Source organism: Panthera onca, chromosome F2 (assembly GCF_046562875.1).
Source record: "Panthera onca isolate mPanOnc1 chromosome F2, mPanOnc1 haplotype 2, whole genome shotgun sequence".
Lineage (NCBI taxonomy): Eukaryota > Metazoa > Chordata > Mammalia > Carnivora > Felidae > Panthera > Panthera onca.
The window spans coordinates 34,898,721-34,920,956 of NC_138356.1; the positions used below are offsets into that span (position 1 = coordinate 34,898,721).

Sequence of the window (22,236 nt, forward strand, 5' to 3'; positions counted from 1 at the left end):
ACCCTGTGCTGATAGTGCAGAGCCTTTGGGATTATCTCTCTGTCTCTCAAAATTAATAAAATGAACTTAAAAAAAAAAGAAATGGGGCACTTTGTCCCCCTGAAGTCATTTCAATCCTCTAGATTTCAAGTATATTATTCGTAAGGTGAGGATCTTTATGAACTTTCAGAACTTCAGGTAAGAAATACTTTTAAAGAAAAAAGAAAATAAAGGCATGGAAAGATCACATGGCTCACCAGTGATCAAACCCCTTGTTTCTGGCAGGTCTTTTTGTGCTTACCCAGAGTCAGTCTTACAGCCCTGCCCTTTGTGAGCTACTTAATACTTCGTTTTCACTAGGAGAATTCTGATTAAAATTTTCAAGGAAAGAAAAGAGATAATTTCCATTATTCTTCCTCTGAAATGTATTCCTATTTAATTTTGTTTTTATTTTGTAGTGTTTGATTTATATGATAGGAATTATAAAGTAGAGTTAAATATTTTGAAGTTTATACAATTGACAGCATTTTCTTATTTTATATAGTCAGTCTACACCCAGAACGTTTTCTCAAGGCTTCTTGTCATAGCTATAAAATTCATATATCTATATTTGATTATCAATATACTGACTAATAATATAGAACAGTCCTAGTGATAGTTGAGATTAAAAAAAATCTTCTAGATAACAAAGATAATAATCTTGGTATTTTTCAACTTCAATAAAGCATTTGTTTTGTTTTTTTAATATTCATTGGGTAAGTTTGCTGTATGATTTGAAAAAGTTAACCTGTCTATCTTTTATCTTCCTGTGATAGTTAACTTTTTCACATCAGTTTTTTAAAATTAATAATTATAGTCTTTAGGGGAAAAGATGGCAGAAGTTGACAACCTTTTGAAGGGGTATATTTATGTCTTGAATAGTGTTAGACAAAGTCTTTATGTTAAATCAAACTAATTCCTAAATATGTTACTTTTATATGTTTTTATTATTATTGTGAAAAAAGTCTTGAATGTAGTCAATGTTTTGAATTTCTATGTGAATTATATTCACATATTAACTTTATATATTCACATATTATATATATATAATATATATATAATATATATAGACTATAACTATATATGTTCACATATTAACATTATATTCACATATATTAACTAAATATTGAATGTAATTTTGCAAAATCCACAGCTTCTACTGGACAGGTTTTATTTATACAAAAGAAAAAAAAAAATCACCCTAAGACAATTTCTTTAGCAGCCTAGGAAGCACAGTAGCTGCTAAACAATCAAATTAATTTAGAATCAATGGGATGAGATATGTGCTACCCTCTGTAGTGTCTCCCAAGGACACTTAACTTGTGTGAAGTGATAAAAAGATGAAAAATCAGTAGCAATTTGATCTCAGAACTGAATAGAGCATAATGGAAAGCTGTGGAGCACAGTTTTCCCTTCAGAGGTTCCTAGTTGATGTTCTATGTCTATGACTTCTCTTTGGAGATGTGTTCTGCTTGCTTAATAACTCGGTCTTTGTGCTAACTCTAGCAAATAGACAACTTCCCTTAGCAAACTCTGTCTCTGCTGAAACAATGATCTCATGAAAGCACATGTGAATATGCTTTCAATTGATAATTTGACTAAATCTGAGTTATAAAGAAGATATAAATGGGAATGATTCAAACTGCAATAGGCATAAATAGGAAGGTTCAGTTAAGGACCTTAAAAAAATCCAGCTAAAATTGTCTCCATTTGCAGATGACATGATTTTATATATAGAAAACCCAAGACTCAACCAAAAACACTGTTAGAACTAATCAAGGAACTCAGTAAAGTTGCAGGATGCAAAATTAACATACAAAAATCAGTGTTTCTATACACTAACAATGAATTTTCTGAAAAAGAAATAAAGAAATCAATCCCACTTAAATAGTATCAAAAACAATAAAATACTTAGGAATACATTTAACCAAGGGGGTGAAAGATTTCTAGTCTGAAAGTTATGGGATATTAGTGAAAGAAATCAAAGAAGACATAAATAAATGGAAAGTTATCTTGTGTTCATGGATTGGAACAGTTGATATTATTAAAATGTCAATACTACCAAAATTTGTATGGATTTGATGCAACCCGTACCACAATTCCAGGGGCATTTCTTACAGAAAAAGAAAAAAACACTCCTAAAAATAGAAACACAAAAGACTCCAAATATCCAAAAATACTGTGAGAAAGAAGAACAAAGCAGGATACTACAATGTTATACTCATTCAGGCAGTATAGTACTGGTACAAAAACAAATAGTCATTGGAACAGAATTGAAAGTCCAGAAGTAAACCTAATACAGTCAACTAGTATTTGACAAGGGAACCAAGAACACTCAATTAAGAAAAGACAGTCTCTTCAATAAATCATGCTGAGAAAACTGTATATTCAAAATAAAACAATGAAACTTGACCCTTATCTTACAATATTCACAAATATTAACTCAAAATGGATTAGAGACTGAAATATAAGACCTGAAGCCATGAAGCTCCTATAAAAAAAACGTAGAAAAATTCTTTGACATAGGTTTTGGAATGCGTTTTTAGATATGACACCTAAAGCACAGGCAACAGCAACAACAAAAAAGTGGGACTGTATCAAACTAAAAAAGTTCTACACTGCAGAAGAAAGCACCATCAAAGTGAAAAGACAACCTACACAATGGTAAAAAACATTTGCAAACTATGTGTCTGATAAGGGGTTAATATTTAAAGTATATAAATAACTCATACAGCTCAGTAGCAAAAAAATAATAATAATTGAATTATAAAATAGGCAAAGGACCTAAATAGACATTTCTCCATGGAAAGTATACAAAAGGTCAACAGGTATGTGAAAAGATGCTTACAATCACTAGTCAATAGGGAAATGCAAATTAAAACCTCAATATCACCTCATGCCTTTTAGAATGGTCATTATCAAAAAAGACAAGAGATAACAAATGCTGGTGTGGATTTGGAGAAAAGGGAACCTCTGTGCACTGTCGAGAGGATTGTAAATTAGTATAGCTACTACAGAAAACAGTATGGAGTATACAACTACCATATAATCCAGCAATTCCACTTCTGGAAATATATCCAAAGGTAATTAAAATGTTAAAGAGTTGTCTGCACCCTATTTTCATAGAAACATTACTTACAATAGGCAAGACATGGAAACAACCTAAGTGTTCATTGATGCCTGAATGGATAAAGAAGTTGTGGTATATATACAAGTGAATATTATTCATCCATAAAAAACAAGAGAAGCCCACCCTTTGCAACAATATGGATGAAGACATTATGTGAAATAAGCCACATACAAAGACAAATACTGTATGATCTCATTACATGTAGAATCTCAAAAAAAAAAAAAAAAACCTTCATAGAGATCAGATTTATGGTTACCAGAGGGTCGGGTGGGGAGGGGGGAGGAAGGATAAATTGGGGGAAGGTGGTCAAAAGGTACAAACTTCCAGTTACAAGATAAATAAGCACTAGGGATGTGATGTACAACCTGATGGCTATAGTTAATACTGCTATATGCTGTATAGAGAAGTTGTTAAGAGAGTAGATCATAAGAGTTCTCATCACAAGGATAATTTTTTATCCATTTCCTTTTTATATCTGTATGAGATGATGGATGTTAACTAAACCTATTATAATCATTTCACAGTATATGTAAATCAAACAATTATGCTATATACCTTAAACTTATACACTGATATATGTTAAATATTTCTTAATAAAACTAGAAAAAAAATCCAGCTATTATATATATCCTGACTTACTTTGGATAAGTTTAGTTAGGTTACATTTAGTGAGTCATGTTTACCTTATATGTAAATTTTATATGTGAGTAGTATTTGAAGGCTTTTTATAGGCAGTGGGTAAGCACTTTGCATATTATGTTATCTCATTTATTTCTCACAAGATCCTTATGAGGTCTGTAGAAGGCAGAATAATGGCCCCAATGATGTGCATATCCTGATCCCTGGAATCTGTGAATTAACTGTGCTGCATGGCAAGAGGAATTAAGGTTGCAGATGGAATTAAGGTTGCTAATCAGCTGACCTTGCAATGGGAGAAGATTCTGGATTTTGCATTGAGCCCACTGTAATCAAAAGGGTCCTTGTAAGTGAAAGAGGGAGCTGTGTGACTCAGAGTCAGTGAGATTCAGAGTGAGAAAGGCTCAATTACCCATTGTTGGCTTTGAAGATGGAAAGGGGACGTGAACCACAGAATTTGGGAAGCCTCTAGAAGCTGGACAAGCAAAGCAACAGAGTCTCCCTTAGAGCTGCCAAAAGGAATGCAGCCCTGCTGACAACTTGATTTTAACATAGATCTCTTTCAGGCTTCTGACTTCTAAAGCTGTAAGATCATAAATTTGTGATTTAAGTTGACATGTTTGTGGTGATTTGTTTCAGCAACAATGAAAACTAATACATGGTCCACTTTACAGTTAAGGATAGTGAGGCTTGGGTTTCATACCAAGGTTCACACAGTTGGCAAGTGGTAGAGAATCTTCATAGTATCATTCGTGCAGTGAATTTTCTCAAAACAACAACAAAGTCAGTAGCAGTACCGTTTCCTCCTACCCACCACTCTGCAATGCCATCTACATTTTACCAGTTGAATGATGTATATGCATTGTTGCATTTTGCCATTTTGACTACTTAGAGGCACTCTTAATTTAAGGGAGAGAATATGCCATGCATCTTTAAACAACCCTCCAGTGCTGTCTCCTTAACTGAAATCCAGGCTCACAGGCACTCCAAGTAGTTAAGCTTCTTAAATCACTTACACGTTTTTTCTTTGAAACTTTCCAGTTTTCTCCTTCTATAGTCTTTTTGACTTGTGTCTCAGGATTCTTCACAGCTTGCTAACCCTTGGAAAGAGATGATTGTTCTCAAAAGCAAAAAACATCTTGCCACTTCTTATTCTGGATGAGAATTGTTTTAAAAACTTACAGTTAACAAAATCTATAGTAGTTTTACCACCTGGGTGAAATAGCATCTGGGTCTAGGTAAACACATACCCTGTTATTATTAGAAGTTGATATCCTGAAGAGACAAAGGGAAGAAATATGTCTTAAATTTATTTTTAATAGAAGTCAGGGAGCTGTCCTTTAGTATTTGTTTGGAGGAAGCCCCTTTTACACTTACTATTAGAGTATGGTCTAGTTACCTATCTTTGTTTGGGTTAATAGCTTTGCTTCTATTTTCTTCATGCTTATGAGGCTTATTCTGGGAAACGACAAGTTCAAAAATGCTTTTTCATGTTAACTACTGGTTTATCTGGGAGAAAGAATTTCAGCGCTTTAACAAAAGTTTTTTTTTTTAATTGTTTTTGTTCCAGTAACAAAAGTATTTCAGGTTCACAAGATATTTGTAAGTACATCTTGCTTGTTTCAACATAGGAGGATGTAGAAGGAAAAAAATGGCACTCAAGAGAAGACTAGAGACACTTCAAGGAATTTAGAAACAAGATAGTACTCCTAAGTGAATATTTTCCTTGCTTTTTTTTTTCCATTTTACGATGTACATTTACAGAAAACCTGAAAAAACCATGTCATCATTCCTAACATTTCAAGGGCATTTCCTGTAATTTGAGAGATTCTTAGTTTTATAGTGGCTAAACTAAAGATGAAAGGAGTTTTAAGACATATATTTATCTGGAAAAGTGACTATTGCTCCATTTTAAAGTTTTAAAGCATTCAAATCCTAGGAGTGCAGTAAGAAAAAGGGTGGCCTGTTAGTGGAGAAGATAGAGAAGCAGACTGTGTAGTGTAATGTATACAAGAAGACAAGGTTGAAAAACAGAGCTAAATGATGAGAATGGATATTCCAAGAAGGAATAAAAGGTGGGAAAGATGGTTGAATGTTTATATATGTCTCTGTGTGTGTATAATCCATAATAGTCCCTGTGGAAAATGCTACTTGGTAATTTAGGAAAAGAAGTATTAGAAAATTATTTACTCAACTTTATTTTTCAGTGAAGTTGCTTTTTTTAATCCCAAAGGAGAAACGATGTATGTCTTTTTGAAAAAACAAGCATTTATTATTATTTTTTCTTACCGCTGTTATAACAATGTCAATGTACTTGTACCTTTTGTCAGAAAATCTTGAGTGACTTTTAGAAATTAAGTAATGGCAACCTAAACTTGAGCGCAAATCGTGACTGGGGGTTCAGGCAGGAGACCGTGAAGTAAACTGCAATGCATTGCAAATCAGATCTCCGCTAGCTGCCACACTATATTGTCCCTCACATCTCAGGCTACTGCTTTGTTCTAGGCAGTCTATCTCAGACATACCTCCTGCATTAGTCCTCTTTTGCCCTCCGCCACCTAGATTGGTCCTCTATCACTTTTCACTGATCTCTGGAGTTCCTTCTGACATATAGTATGGACCAGATTCCTTTTTAAAAATATGATGTTTTGAAAAGGAATTTGATCATGTTAACTCTCCACACAAAAGCTGTCAGGGTTGTACTTTCTTCCAAAACTTAGATTACAATCCATTTTCTTCAGTCTCTGGCATTTAAAAATTTCACGCTTTTGCTAAAGTCTATCTCTCATGTTCTAGACTTAACATTTCCATTGATATAACTCTCCATTACAGCTAAAATGCTTTGATTGACATTCTTAAAACCTATCTGCAATACTGTTCAGGGGGACAGGAGGAGTTCCTAGGTTCAGTGAAGCATTCAGATGACCATATTTGGCATATGTGCTCCAAAGGGTAGGAGAGAATCGTAATCTTCCAGAAGGGCAGTGTCAGGTGTTCCCCTTCTGTGCCAGTGTTTTTCACAGCTGCCTAAGCAGCAGCACAATCCTCTTTACCCTCAGCATAGTTCAGGTTCAAGGTAATGAGAATCACATAGGGCAGCTGTGGAATTGTCCTGGCTTAAAAGTGTCATACCCTGCAGAAACCAAAATCTCTTATAAAAAATCCCATAGACACTGTTGCTAAGTTTTCTGCAAGGAACTTCTCAGTCACAAGAGTCATTGTAGTTTCCATATCTTGGCCATTACAAATAATACTGCAGTAAACATAGGGGTTCCTATATCTTGTTGAATTCATGTTTTTGTTTTTTTTTTAATAAATACCCATAGTGCAATTACTGTATCTATGCTATTTCTATTTTTAATTTTTTGAGGAATCTCCAAACTGGGTCACCTGTATGTCAATAAAAAATTTATAATGATAAAAAAAGAGTCACTTTGGTCAGGAAAGTCCATTTCAGTGGCTCCCCATTAGGTATTTGTATATCATCTATACTTTCTCTTGGTTCATATGCAACTCCTCAGTCAGGGATCATTGTTACCACAAACAATGTTACCTAGCAATCTAGTTAACACTCTACCTTTATATGGTCTCTGTAGAACAGAGCTGGAGAGTTCCTATGCTGGGAGAAAATTATTCCTTGAGTTATAACATCATGCTCCTCACCATACTTTTATGCCTTAGCTCATGTTTCCTCTTGGAGTTCCCATCTATCTTGCTCTATTTATTCTTATCATTCCAGTGTCAGTGACTTGAATCTCTGCAAAGACTCTCCTGGCTTCTCCAGTATGAAGTAATGTCTTCCATGTCTCTGATCTGGAAAATCATAAAAATGTGCCTTACGTTTATGGTTCTTATTAGATAAATATCTGGAGATAAGTGGTTACCCTTCATGTGTCTTTGTATCTCTAATGCCTAGCATGCAGGTGATAAAAGAAGAAAGGTGAACAAATATTACACAATTTGTGGGAATTTTGGTGAGTAGGTGTCTTTTAAAAGTTATTATGTAATAACATATGCATCAGGCACAAAAAATTATTGAAAAGTTGAGTCTTCCCCCAACCCATACTCCTAATTTTATCCTCAAAAGTAACTGTCATGAAAAACATTTTCCTTGTATATATTTTTAATGTTTATATATTTTACATATATATGTAAACATTATATATACATGTATATATTTTTAATATTTATATATTTTTATATTATTTTAATGCATATGGTAGAGCATTTTTATTACCCTATATCCCACTTTTTTTTTACTTATTAGTGTCATATATTATGAAGGCCTTTCATGTCAATATGTAGATATGTACCTTATTAATTTTAGTGGCTATAATTATATTTCATTATTTGAATACACCAAAATACTGCTAATGGATGTGCTATTTAATATATTGTGTCTCATCTTCAACTCCACCCTTCTATATATTCTGCTTTATAATGCTGGGCTGGGGCTTTGCAAACCAGTTTTTTTCAAGAAGCCAGGTGGCTTCCTGTTAGAATCTGTCAATAGCACCTGTTAGAGGGAGATTGGAAGGCAGGAGCAAAGTTAAGGATATGTTTATCCTTTTGTTTTCTTTTCTTTTTTTTTAAGTTTATTTATTTTGAGAGAGATACAGAGAGCAAGCAGGGGAGGGGCATATAGAGGAGAGGGAGAGAGAGAGAGAATCCCAAGCAGGCTCTGCACTGTCAGCACAAAGCCCCACATAGGGCTGGAACTCACAAACCATGAGATCATGACCAAGACTCAGACACTTAACTGACTGACCTACCAAGGGGCCCCTCCTTTTGTTTTCTGTTTCTGGTTTGCTTCTCCTTGTGAGTGTATCTTTTTCACCCAAGCAGCGGCTGTTTGTTCCAGCAGCAGCAGATAATTCCATTTGCAATTTTCCCAGTGTTGCCAGAAATAGCTTCATCACACCCCCTCAACAATCCAGCACCAGCTGCTGGTACACTGTCTCAGAAGCACTGCTTCTTAGGGCCACTGCTTCCAGCTTCCAAGTTGTAGTAATTAAACCTCTTCCCTTTGCTTCATCAGCAAAAAGAGTGGTGGTAGATGCTTTCTGCATGGTATTTGTGGCTCCCTTTTTGTCTCTTCAATTCTTTGATATTTGACTAATAGTTCTTTGTATCATTGTTTTTTCTATTGAAATTACTGGTGTGGTTTCAGTCTCCTGACAGCTGGATTCTCTCTAATAATACAGTGGGAATTTTTTTCTAGTTACTTTTGCTGTTAAAATCAGATAAACATCCTGTACTACCTTCTTGAGTTGGCAAGCATGTGTATTAATAGCAATGCAAGGCCAAAGGATGTGTGCATTTTAAATTTTGATAACTATTAACAAGTTGCCTTCAAAGAGTTTGTACTAATTTCTACTCGTACCATCAGCATATGCAAGTTTCTATTTCACAGTATTTATACTAACATCATGCATTATAGAACAAATATTCTGCCAATAAATTAGTTGGAGATAGTTTTATTTACTCTGTAAGTTTGCATTTCTTTATGAGTGAGATTTAGAATCTTTTCATATGTTTGTGGTCATTTGTATTTATGTGAACAGTCTACTTATATGTCCCTTGCCCATTCATTGAGATTTATTTTTCCTTTTATTTGAAAGAAATCTTTGTGTATAAAATAAGTTAGCCCTTTGGCATGTAATTTGCAGGTATTTTTCTCAGCTTGTATTTTTTTCATGTTTATGATTTTTGTGTTATACAAATATTTTAGATTGCTTGGACAGTTTTTGTCCTCTGTTATTGATTCTTTCTTAGAATGCTATTCTTCATGCCAAAATTTAAAAATAATTTTTGCTTGCTTTCTTTTATTACTTATGTAGTTTTATTTTTAATATTAAGGTTGTTAAATATTTGGTGCATCTGGAATTTATTTTCCAATAGTTTTACTTTAGAATAGTGGTGTATGGCTACAACTTAATGTTTTTCCAAATGACCAATCAATTCTAACACTATTTGTTGAGTAATCTATCTTTTTCTTACTAATTTGAAATGCCAGTTTTTATTATATGCTGAATTTTCATATGCATTCTGGATGTATTTCTGGAAACTATTATTTACTTTTTCCACTTATTTCTTATGTATTTATGCATTTGTATTGAATTGTTATAATTCTGAAGCATTATAATATACTTCAGTATCTGGTAAGATTAACCTTCACTGATTACTCTTTTTTAAAAGACTTGTAGCCTTTTATGTTTGTTTTTCTATATGACCTTTAGAAATATTTGGGCTTTTTCAGCAAATAAACATGTGGGTATTTTATTTGGAAATGTGTTAAAGATTCATTTATGAAGAATTGATGTCTTTATGATATTGAATATTCCTACTTAAGAACTTGTAAGGGGTGCCTGATTGGCTCAGTTTGTTAAGCATCAGGCTCTTGACAGGTCATGATTTCATGGTTCGTGAGACTGAGCCCCGCATTGGGCTCCGTGGAGCCTTCTTCGGAATCTCTCTGCTCTGTTTCTGCCCTTCCCCTTACTCTCACTCTCTCTCTCTCTCAAAATAAATAAATAAATAAATATTTAAAAAAAGAACTTTTTACAATATTCAGTTCATCCCTACTTCCAATTTTTGCAAATGTTTTTTTATGCCATTCAATAAAATTTATTTCTGGCATTTTATCTTCTTTTCCTTTGCTATTATGAATGATGTCTTTTCCTCATTATATTTTCTAAGTATAAAAGTCATCATATGAAAAAGCTATTAAATTTTTAAAAGTAAAATTAAAAAAATTTGAAAGTGCAATCTTATGGAAATTTTGTAAGTTTAATATAACGAAACTTATTTTTTCAGAGCCATTTGACACTCAATTTGCCTTAAAAATTTTAGCATGTATTTCTTTAAAAATAAGGAATTACTTATTACATAATCACAATATATCCATCAAAGTAAAAACATTAACACAGTTAAATTACTGTAATCTAATTCTTAGCCCCCTCCCATTTGAATTTAGCCAATTGTTCTGATAATGATTTTTATAGTAAAAGGATCCAATTCAAAATCTCATGTTGCATTTCATTGTCTTGTCTTCTGTATTTAGTCTGGAACATTCTCCATTTTCCTTGCCTTTCATTGCTGGGAGATTACAAATCAGTTATTTAGTAGAATATACTTCAGTTTGGTTTCTCTGATCTTTCCTCATGATTAGATTCAAGTAGGATATCTTTGGTAGAAATGTCATAGAAGTGATACTGTGTTCTCTTTCCATCTTATTGGGTGGATGATTTCATTTTAAACAATTGATTAGGGTGGTTATATGGAGATCTTCTTTGCAGTAAATTTACTTTTTCCTTTTGTAATTAATAAGTATTTTGTGAAGAGGTATTTTGAAAGTATGGAAATATCCAGTTTTCATAAAATATTAAATAAATGTAAAATTATAATTTCCTAGTTTGTTCAAAGGCTCCTGATGAGTTATTATCATTATATAGTCTGGTGTCCATCTTGTTCACAGTCCACTGGAAATACCTTCAAGTTAGTCTAACCATTTTCTTGCTCCCTATCTGAGCCCTAGAATCAGCCATTTTCCCAACGAGCCCTGGTTCATTTTAATGCAGAACTATATTTAGAAGTCAAGATCTGGGTGCTATGTATGTTCATTGATGTTAGGGTGTTATTGTTCCCAAGTCCTCTTAGAGGAAAGATCCTAGGAATAAAAATTTATATTTATGTTTATTTGCATATCAATTTATTGAAAAGCATGAGTTTACACCAATTTATTCCAATTGCAGTGCAACACTATAGGCTTCATTCTAATGTTCTAGCTTTCTATACTTGTAATTCCCTTCTCTGAAGCAAGAAACTTTGCTCCTATTAACAATACCTTTGATCAGTTTCCTTTATGTAGCTAATAATCTTCCATATTCACTGCCATCTAATCCCCACTAAGGGTCTAACACTCAGCACTGACAGATCCCCTTCCTTTCCCACTTCATATTGCTCTCCTCACTCCCCTTGAACTCCAGTACTCAGCACAGGCCCACCCCCACACATGGGTGCCCTCCACATCTTGTTTTTGGCTGTTGCGACATCCTACCTTTCAACTCCCACTTACAGCTGTCATTGATGCCTACCTTCTTTTTTTTTTTTTTTTTTTTTAATTTTTTTTTTTAACGTTTATGTATTTTTGAGACAGAGAGAGACAGAGCATGAGTGGGGGAGGGGTAGAGAGAGAGGGAGACACAGAATCTGAAGCAGGCTCCAGGCTCCGAGCTGTCAGCACAGAGCCCGATGCGGGGCTCGAACTCACCGACCGTGAGATCATGACCTGAGCTGAAGTCGGACGCTTAACCGACCAAGCCACCCAGGCGCCCCGATGCCTACCTTCTTATACTATTCCAGTTGTTTTAAGACACAATTGTTTAGAGACAAGAAGGAAGTATTGAATATATACTGTATTTTCTTTGAATGTTTACTTTCTTTACTGTTTTAGTGACTATGCTGATGGGTTTACAGTCTATTTGATTCTGTTTTCTACCTGTATAATTATAACATTTTGCAAGCAGTGATTTTGTCTCTCTTTTTTTCTTACTTTTCATCATTTGTGTATTTCTTTCATCAAATTGTGTAGTTTTGTACTTCCAAAAATTTGCAGTACTGATGGATATTTTTATCTTATGGTATTAAGCATAATAGCAACTTATGCTATTGCTTCTAGCTCCAACATTAAACATGACTCTTTCTTTTCGTTTGATCTATTCATCAAGTTAAGAAAAGAAGCTTTTTAAAAATTAAATTATTTAAGAACAATACTGAGTTTTATTGAATATTTATTCTGTATCTGTGGAGATTATGATTTTTTAAATTCTGACTTGTAAATTATATGGTTATATTTTGTCATTGAAATTTCTTTGAATTACTTGGATAAATCTAACTTTGTTGTGTGATAATACTCTGTTAGTATGTTTCTGGGCACCATATACTGATAATATTCATTTTTTAAAACTGCTTATTTATTTTGAGAGAGACAGAGATTATGTGTTTGTGTGATCAGGGGAGTGACAGAGAGAGAGAGGGAGAGAGAGAGAATCCCAAGCAGGCTCTGTGCTGTCAGCATGGAGCCCAATGTGGGGCTCGATATCACAGATTGTGAGATATGATCTGAGCTGAAATCATCTAGAGTCCAAGGCTTAACCAACTGAGCCACCTGGCTGCCTCTATAATAATTATTTTTATTTGTAAAAGAAATCAGTCTCTGGTTTTCTTTTTCATGCTCTAATTGTCACATTTGGGTATCAGTGTTTTGCTTGTTTCATCAAAGAAATTTGGAAGCTCTTCTCTGTGTTCTGAAACACTTCACTAGCACTAGAATTATTTCTTATATAAAGATTTGATAGAAATAATCTATGATTATATTTTATTTGTGTGCATGTAGGGGGATGGCAGAGAAAAACTGCTATAAGATTATTCTCCATTTCTTTCAAGGCAACTGATTATTTAAATTTTCTCTCCCTTCTATGGTCAATTTAGGTAATACGCATTTTCCTGAAAAATCAGTAATTTTTTTTTAATTATTTTGGTATATAGCTGTAAAAAATACTCTTGATTTTCTTTATAATGATGTTTATAGTTATTCCCAATTTCATTGCTGACCTTGAGTACTTATTACATATTTTCCTTGTTAAGATAAGCCAGTCATTTATTTTTTCCCTTCAAAGACCCAGATCTTTTGAATTTACTTTTTACTTCATTTGTAGGTAAGAAGGAAAGAAAGTTACTATTGAGATTATTTTGTCTCCATTTATTCCTGAAATTTTTGCTTTATGAATTTTACTGCCATATAATTTGGAACACAAAAATATTTAATAGATTCCATACCTAAATCTCTGTTTCTTGATTTATCAATGTTAGATAATGAATATTCACAACCTAGTATAAAGTGAGAAAAATTTCCCACTTCACATCATGATTTGATTAGTAAGAATATTAATTTTTAAGTCTTTGACTAGTTGCATTCATACCTTCAAATATTATTATTATTTTTAACGTTTATTGTTTAATTTATTTTGAGAGAGAGAGATAGTGTGCAAGTAGGGGAAGGGCAGAGATAGAGGGAGACAGAGAATCCCAAGCTGACTCCATGCTGTCAACACAGAGCCCAATGCAGGCTTGAACACGTGAACTGTGAGATCAAGACCTGATCCAAGAGTTGGATGCTTAACTGACTGAGATGTCCCAGAGCCCCACTTTCAAATATTGTTATCAGGGCCCCATTATTTTAAAATATTCTTTAAGTTGTAAATAGTAATTATCTGCTATGTGAGGAGGTCTGCACAAATATATTTTATGCTTTCACTTCTCTGCTGAAATTTCCAAATTATTACTATTACTTTTTATACCCTTTTCATTAGAATCTATGCAGAATCTATTATTTGTGTTAAGGTTTACAGAATTTACCTACCCTTTATTAGTATAGTGTCCATATTATTTAAGTTTCAGGTGCATGTTTATCACATTGTATTTTTCAAAGAGGGATTATGATACTTTATATTCTTTGAGGTCTTATATTTATTTCTTACTTTTATATTTATTGGAAAATAAAACTCATTATATATAATAATATATAATATTATAATGAATATATATAATTTAATTATAATTATATATTTTATTATATAAAAATATATTATAAATAATATAAAAATAATAAATAATATAAATAATATAATATATAATAATAAAATTCACTTTATATATATTTATATATTTATATATTTATATATTCATTTATATTTCCTGTCCCCCTTCATTTGTCTTACTGTTTGCCAGGACTTTGCTGTGAAGAAGATTAAAGTCAAACTGAGTTTTGGCTGGGGGCTAAAATAATAGCTTATCTTCAAAACATAGTTACATTAATTTATTCAACCAGTAGAATCTAGAATATCTGTTATCTTTGTAAATCATGTATTATGTTTTCTCTTTCCCTTTCTGGGTCATGGTATTTAGTTCTTCATATTCAGGTCTTATATATGAGAACAGTGTTCTTATGTTATGTCTGGGAACATTTTTTTCCCTATACCATTCTTTATGTTTTCTTGTTCAGGAAAAATTTCCACATATGGTGTCTGCTTTCTATATTCATTTATCACTTTCTCTTTTTTTTCCTCTATTTTAATGTTAGCCTTTATGTTCTGTGATTATATTTTCTTAAATATTGTCATTTTTACTATTTCTAATGGAAATTTTGTCATAATGTTATCTTTCTCTTCTTCCTTAACATAGCCTGTTTAGTTATAATTTCTTAGGTGTACAACTTAGTGATTTGACAACTTTATACATTATGCTGTGTTCACAAGTGTAGCTACCCTCTGTCCATTTACATCTCTATTACAGTATCATTGACTGTATTCCTTATGCAGTTGATTTGGCCTCTATTTCTCTTCAGTGACTGAGACAAACTGCCTTTGTGTTGATTGCCACCTAACATTTGTCATCCTACCACCATAACAATCTAATTCTTAAAAAAAATGAGTGTATGTGGAATCTTTGTCCAGCCCTACATTCCATATATATCATGGGTTTTATATACAAAAATTAGTTCAAAGGAAACAAATAAATACTCTATTAATCATCAATGTAGGTATGTTTAATTCCCTATTATTACACACATTTAGACTAACGTAAAAATGTAGAACTGGATCACTTATCCAAGTGTGTATAGAAAGAATTAATCATGCTTATAGTGTCTGATGAATCCTTTATTTATTCTTACCATTAATGTTTCTGTTGCTATTGCTGCTGACCTTCTTTGTGCTCTGAATATTGCATTAAGCAAAGTTCTCCTTATCATTGGATTAGAGTGTATCCTGCCAGTACTTTTGAAGAAGTCCTAGCTTTCTGTTTTCTAGCTAGCCATACTCTGGCATTTCCACTTGGTCATTGTCACATTTTCTCTTTGTCTCTGCTGTTCATCTCTTTTATGTTGCCCAGTAGCCACTCCGATAAGTCTAGTCTCCTAGTATATAGTAGTTTTGCATTTACATATTTTTAAGGCTTCACTTATTTTATTGCTTCTTCTTAGCTTTTTGCAAGGGGTATTTACCTTTTAAGGGAAACTTTATTGGGGAAAAATGGTTTAATTTTATTTTAACACTCACCAGACCCATTTTTAGCAAATCTTTATAACCCCCACATAAGCTTACATAACTCACTATACTGCACGAATATGGAAATACATATCTACCCCTTAAGGACATTAACACATAAAAACAAATGATCACCAATGTATCACTCAGATAAAACACTGGATTTTAGTTTCTCTATTTCAATAATATATAGTGAGCGTTATATCAGTAAAGAAAATTGGCTTTTTGATTGCGTCATGGATTTCTTGTTCTTTGTTTCTAGCTTAGAATTTACTTTGTAATCACCCTTTTATATCAGCTTTTAATCTTCTTTCAAACAAACTGTGCTCAAAATCCATGATTTTACCCCCATTATAAGGTGAAGCCCACTCTACTTCTGTGAGAAGCCCAACTAAGACATATTCATGAGGGAAAACAAGACTGGGAAAACAGATGTAAACCTAGTACCTTCTGAACTCCTTAGGCTTTATCCTGGTATTAAATTTGATCATCTGAAAAGCTCAACTTTCGGTCTTTACAAAGTTACAATTTCATGTTGAAATCTATTGGCCTTTTCTTTTTCACAAAACTGCTTCAAAGACAAGATCCATTATATTGTTCAAAACCCTTTTTGTAAAGTCCCTTGTGACAAATACCTCTTGGAAATAAGAATCAGCAAAGAAGAAATTTTTTGATGAATTGTGAAGTGTCCTTCTAGGCTGTGAGTACTTACTATATAGGCTATTGTAGTTTTGAGTTTACTTGCTGTGCCAACTTTAGTGCAAAGCCTTACCCTCAAGTGCTGTAGCTTTTCTCAGGCCAGTTGATTTCTCCATTTTTCTATTCTTTGTTAGCACTTCTTAGTTTTATAATATCCATCCTGTGATATTCTTTGTAAGGTACTTAAGCTGAAGGATGAAAATATTTACTTTTAAAAATCCCCCTTTTAAGCCAAAATTTCTCAACCCTTGTGACCTGTTTTAAAAATCTCTATGGTGGGGCGCCTGGGTGGCTCAGTTGGTTAAGCGTCTGACTTCGGCTCCGGTCATGATCTCATGGTCCATGAGTTCGAGCCCCGCGTCGGGTTCTGTGCTGACAGCTGAGAGCCTGGAGCCTGTTTCAGATTCTGTGTCTCCCTCTCTCTCTCTGCCCCTCCCCTATTCATGCTCTGTCTCTCTCTGTCTCAAAAATAAATAAACGTTAAAAAAAAATCTCTATGGCAACTACCCCCTTTTCCTGTCTATACCAGTCACCATGGCTATTTCTGATCCGATTTTTAAACTGGACTAAACTAATACTTCATAGAAGTCTCTATCTTTTTTTTTTTCCATTGAGGGAGAGAGAGAGAGCAGGGGAAGGGCAGAGAGAGAGAGAATCTGAAGTAGGCTCCATACCCAGTGGAGAGCCGATGTGGCCTTGGTCTCATGACCACCATCAGATCATGACCTGAGCTGAAATCAGGAGTCAGATGCTTAACCAACTGAGCCACCCAGGTGCCCCCATAGAAATCTTTTCTTAAATCTATCAGTCTAAAAACTACTATAATTAAGATTTTATTTAATAATCTATGTCAGAAATATGAATATACTTAAAAGTAGTTTTGATAAAATCTAGCTATAACTTGGCTCATTTAAAATAAGTATTCCATATGTTGCTAAAGTGAAATTAGGTGATTTTTTTTGATTCTTAAGGCTTAACTGAGTAATATAGGTAAGAAAATACCTAAATCATGTAATTAGTATTTTCAAATTTATTAAATAGTAATGATTTATTTATATGAATAGCAGCCAGTTTTCTGTTTAAATTTCTTTTATTTAAATTTCATATTTAGAAACTGCTATATATTATTGATGGTTAATTTTAGATCACAAAAGTCTTAAACAAAACTGTCAAATTTTATGATTCAGTAATTTGAAATTAAAATTGATAAATTTGGACATGTCAAATTCTATTTCTTCCTTATCAGAATGTGGTTAATAGTTACATTTCAAGAAGTTTAGAAATGCATTAAGCTGCTGATTTTCTCAATACCTTTGCCCTAAGGGAAGACATAATGTGCATGTTGTTTATTTATTACTGCTTTCTGTTTTGCAGCATTTCTAACAGCATGCATTCTCCTGGAAAAAGGAGAGGACGTAGGATGTGAGTGCCCATCATTTTAATGATGCTCATTGCACTCAATACTCTATCTTCCTTTTCATGTCCTTTGAAGGATGTCAGTTATTTCTGGCACTGAAGGAGAATTACAATTAGCTTGCTTCTTGTCTATGACTACCTTTCTGCTCTTAAGGGATATTGTGTGATTTGCTTACATATTAACTTCAGAAGAAATTGCAAACTGAATCCAGATATTGGAAGGTGCTCTGAAATGGGGCTAGCCAAAGATGGGGGCCTGCATAGGACTGAATAAAAACTAGTAGTATTCCAGAGAGAGAGAGACACAGGGACAGAGACAGAGACAGTGACAGGGACCTCAGGAAAACTCTTTGAATTGTCATGTCATTGTCAGTTCACATTCTCAAGGTATAGGATGGGGATTCTGAAAGGTTTACTTATAGAGGAGAAACATATATGACACCTATAAACTCCAGAAAAATACACAAACAATGTCAGACCAGATTTGACATCAATGAAAACCATTACATTCTTGTTTTAATCACCTTATTCAATGCTGCTTATATATCAAAGACTGATAATACTTCACTTCCATGGTTGATGAATTCTTTTACTATTTGTAATTAAACTCTATATACAATCTTTATTACTAAGATTATAGAAAATTACCCAAATTTTTAATTGATTTTTTTTTTCAGAGTTGAAAATGTTTAAGTACATTGATTATGGTCAGTTGAATGCATTGTGCCATATGAGAGGACTACAATCTAGGTAAGTTATTCATATGTTTCTTTTTCTATCATTCAAATGAATAAAAACATGTTTGTTTTATGAATAAAGTGTTGTAATAAACCAATGTTGACTCATAGGTACTTGATTTACCACATAGATAAAAACATTTGAAAACCTGGAGGTTATTTCTTTAGATTGAAGGGGCAGAATATATGCTATATTTTAAGGAAACAATTGGGTATGAAACAAACATAATTCATCCTTACCTGGGCCCTTTTTAGTATTTAAAAAACAGTCATAAGGGAAGAAAGCTTTAAATGGTTGAAAACACAAATCCAGAGTGAAATAAGTGCTTTAGCAGTGCCCAGGAAATGCCTCATTGAAATATACTGGAGCCAAAGAACTAGGAAATATTAGGGCTCAAAGCTGAGGATTCCTAAGGTATGTGATACTTGATGATATAATTTTTATTTTTATTTATTTAAAAAAATTGATGTTTATTTATTTATTTTGAGAGAGAGGGGGAAGGAGAGACAGCATGAGTGAAGGAGAGGCAGAGAGAAGGAGAAACAGAATCCCAAGCAGGTTCCACACCATCAGTGCAGAGCCCGATGTAGAAGCTCAAACTCACAAGCTTCGAGATCATGACCTGAGCTGAGTTCAGGAGTCATATACTTAACTGACTGAGCCACCCAGGCATCTCTGAAGATGTAGTTTTTGAAAATTTATTGTCTTGTCAATTTCTTTTCCCAAGTTGGATTATTGAAATTATAAAACTAGTTATTTTCTACATATCAGTCAGTGTCCATCCACTCTCCCACTTTACTAAGAGAGGACCTTGCCTCAGCTTTAATGGGACTACTGAGAAAATGCCCCAACAACTGTACAGACTTTATCTCTCTATTTTAAAATATCTATGCCTGGGTGGCTCAGTTGTTTAAGCATCCAACTCTTGATTTCTGCTCAGGTCATGATCTTAAGGTTCTTGAGATGGAGTCCCATCAAGGTTCTCGAGATTGAGCCCTGTGTCAGACTCTGCACTGACAGCCCTGAGCTTGCTTGGGATTCTGTTTCTCTCTCTCTCAAAATAAATAAACTTAAAAAAAATCTAAGTCACATCCTGTTGTTAATTAATTAATTTCATTATGATAAGTGCACTCCTTAATCCCCATCACCTATTTGCCCCATGCTCCCACCCACTTCCCCTCTGGTAACCATCAGTTTCTTCTCTATAGTTAAGAGTTTGTTTCTAGGTTTTTCTCTCTCTCCTTTTTCCCCTTTGCTTATTTGTTTTGTTTCTTAAATTCCACATATTAGTGAGATCATGTTGTATTTGTCTTTTTCTGATCTATTTCGCTTAGCATTCTACTCTCTAGCTCCATCTATGTTGTTGCAGATGGCAAGATTTCATTCTTTTTGATGGCTGAATATTATTCCATTGTATTTATATATCATGTTTCCTTTATCCATTTGTCTATCAATGGACACCTGAGTTGCTTCCATAGTTTGGGCATTGTAAATAATGCTGCAATAAACATAGGGTTGCATGTATTTGTTTGAATTAGTGTTTTGTAATTTTGGGGTCAATACCCAGTAGTACAATTCTTGGATTATAGGGTAGTTCTATTTTTAACTTTTTGAGGAAATTCCATACTGTTTTCTGGAGTGGCTGCACCAGTGCAAGAGAGTTATTTTTTCTCCACACCCTCACCAATACTTGTTGTTTCTGGTGTTTCTTTATTTTTTTGTATTTTTGATTCCAAATTATTTAGAGACCTTCACTGATCTTCCCATTTCTTCTTTTTAAGGGAAAGGGAGGAGGACATGCTTTTTTTTTATATTCCTCGGATTTCTCCCAAGAATGATTTTTTTTTTCTCCATGCACTTATGCCTCCTCCTAACTCTCAGTTCCTTTCAGCACAGGATGAAGAATCAAATGCATGTACTCCAGAGTCAGGTCACCTGGTTTGAATCCTGGCTCAGCTACTTACTGGCTGTGCCACCTTGGATTGGTGACTTAATTTCTCTTTACCTCAGTTTTCTCATTTTAAAATGGAGATAATAATGGTACCTATTTTACAGAGTTATTAGGACAATTAAATGAAGTAATATATGTAACATAAACAAGGCCTGGCACAAAGTGAAAGCTATATAAATGTTATGTTTTAAATTATTATTGGTATTCAAAAAGGCTCATCCAAGTTTTTAACTGTTGAGCTTGTCTTATATACTGATCTCTTTTCTAACACATAAAAACCTAAAGCTATTTAAGGCTTTGGAGCCGAACTTTTTTTTTTTTCTTTCCTTTCATTTTCCTTTTTTGCTTTTTTAGCCCAGACATAAAAAACAAAAAACAGAAAACCAAACATGTTTCTAGACCTACCCCCCATCCCCCACTTTGGGTGATCATAGTAAGAGAGTAAATCATCTAGATGTAGGTCGGCCAAAGTATCCATTTTACATAAATATTATCAGCTTTCATCTTTCAGGTTTGATAATCTCTCCTAAGTAGTATTCTCTCATCAGACAATAAGCTTCTCTAAGCCCAGTCTGGTTGTCCTGCCTGACTTCCTTCTATTAAATCCCACATTTACTGTGCCTTCTCTTAGATACCAAATCCCCAGAGTTTTTTGGATATTTTCTTTTGAGGAACTGGTACACACCAGGGGTCTGGGAGAGGGCATGTTTTAGCATACCTGTATATATGTTTTGGGTTTAGGTTTAGAAAAAGAATATAGGATTACAAATACAACCATAGATATGAAAATGAATATTTTTTTAGAATAAGAAAATAAATTACAAAAAATTAATGATGGCATGGCAATTCAGGTCCTTTTTCCTAATGAGATTTCTTTATGGAGTTTATCAGAAATATATACACTGAATTCTTTCAGAATTACAAAGCTTTTAATTGATTTTAACAAATTGGGAAGTGATATAAGAAAAATGTATTCCTTCATATTTATTTATTCTTTATCTGCTAGATGTTAAAAATGACCAATGAAATATTCTTCCCCTAGAATAAAAAAAGAAAGGCTGAGAATTAAATGACTCAAGGATTGAAATTTTTATACATGAAACCTACCAAGGGTTTGATTATAGATATATAGCTACATCTCTCTCTCTCTCTCTCTCTCTCTCTCTCTCTCTCTCTCTCTTTCTACCTCTACCTCTACCTCTGTCTATATTTATATATCTTCCTTATAGTTGTGCTTCCTTTGGCCCAGGATGGGAAGATGGAGGGGAGGCTGCTACTCTCCACCACTTCCCATGTGCCTCTATCCTGTACTCAATCCCAGTTGTTGAAGCTGCTCCTGTCCCCTACTGGGCATATGAGAGCTCTTGTTACTGGATTTTATACCTTGTGCCTGCGTGTCTATAAACTTTGTACAAAAAGCAAGCCCCAGTGTGTGGTAGCTGCTCTCCATATGCATGTGGTCAGTCACTTGGTGTCTGTCTGATATTTCTTCTCTGAGAATAAATACAGTATGTTGGTATATTATTCTGGAATTTTTTTTT

The 22,236-nt window shown here is 33.7% G+C and overlaps 1 protein-coding gene across 5 annotated transcripts in view; it reads left to right on the top strand.

Moving 5' to 3' along the window:
• Positions 1–22,236, top strand: part of CNBD1 (cyclic nucleotide binding domain containing 1) — a 456,861-nt gene that overhangs the window by 280 nt on the left and 434,345 nt on the right. For 4 of the 5 annotated variants that reach the window (XR_013553368.2, XM_078441451.2, XM_078441452.2 and 1 more), the window contains exon 2: positions 18,684–18,756. Coding sequence is in view for 3 of the 5 variants with exons in the window: in XM_078441451.2 (XP_078297577.2) it covers positions 18,684–18,756 (73 nt within the window). In the remaining 2 variants the exon portion in view is untranslated. Of the gene's footprint in view, positions 1–18,683; positions 18,757–22,236 lie in introns of those variants that run through there. The other variant, XM_081792288.1, reaches the window with a different exon arrangement.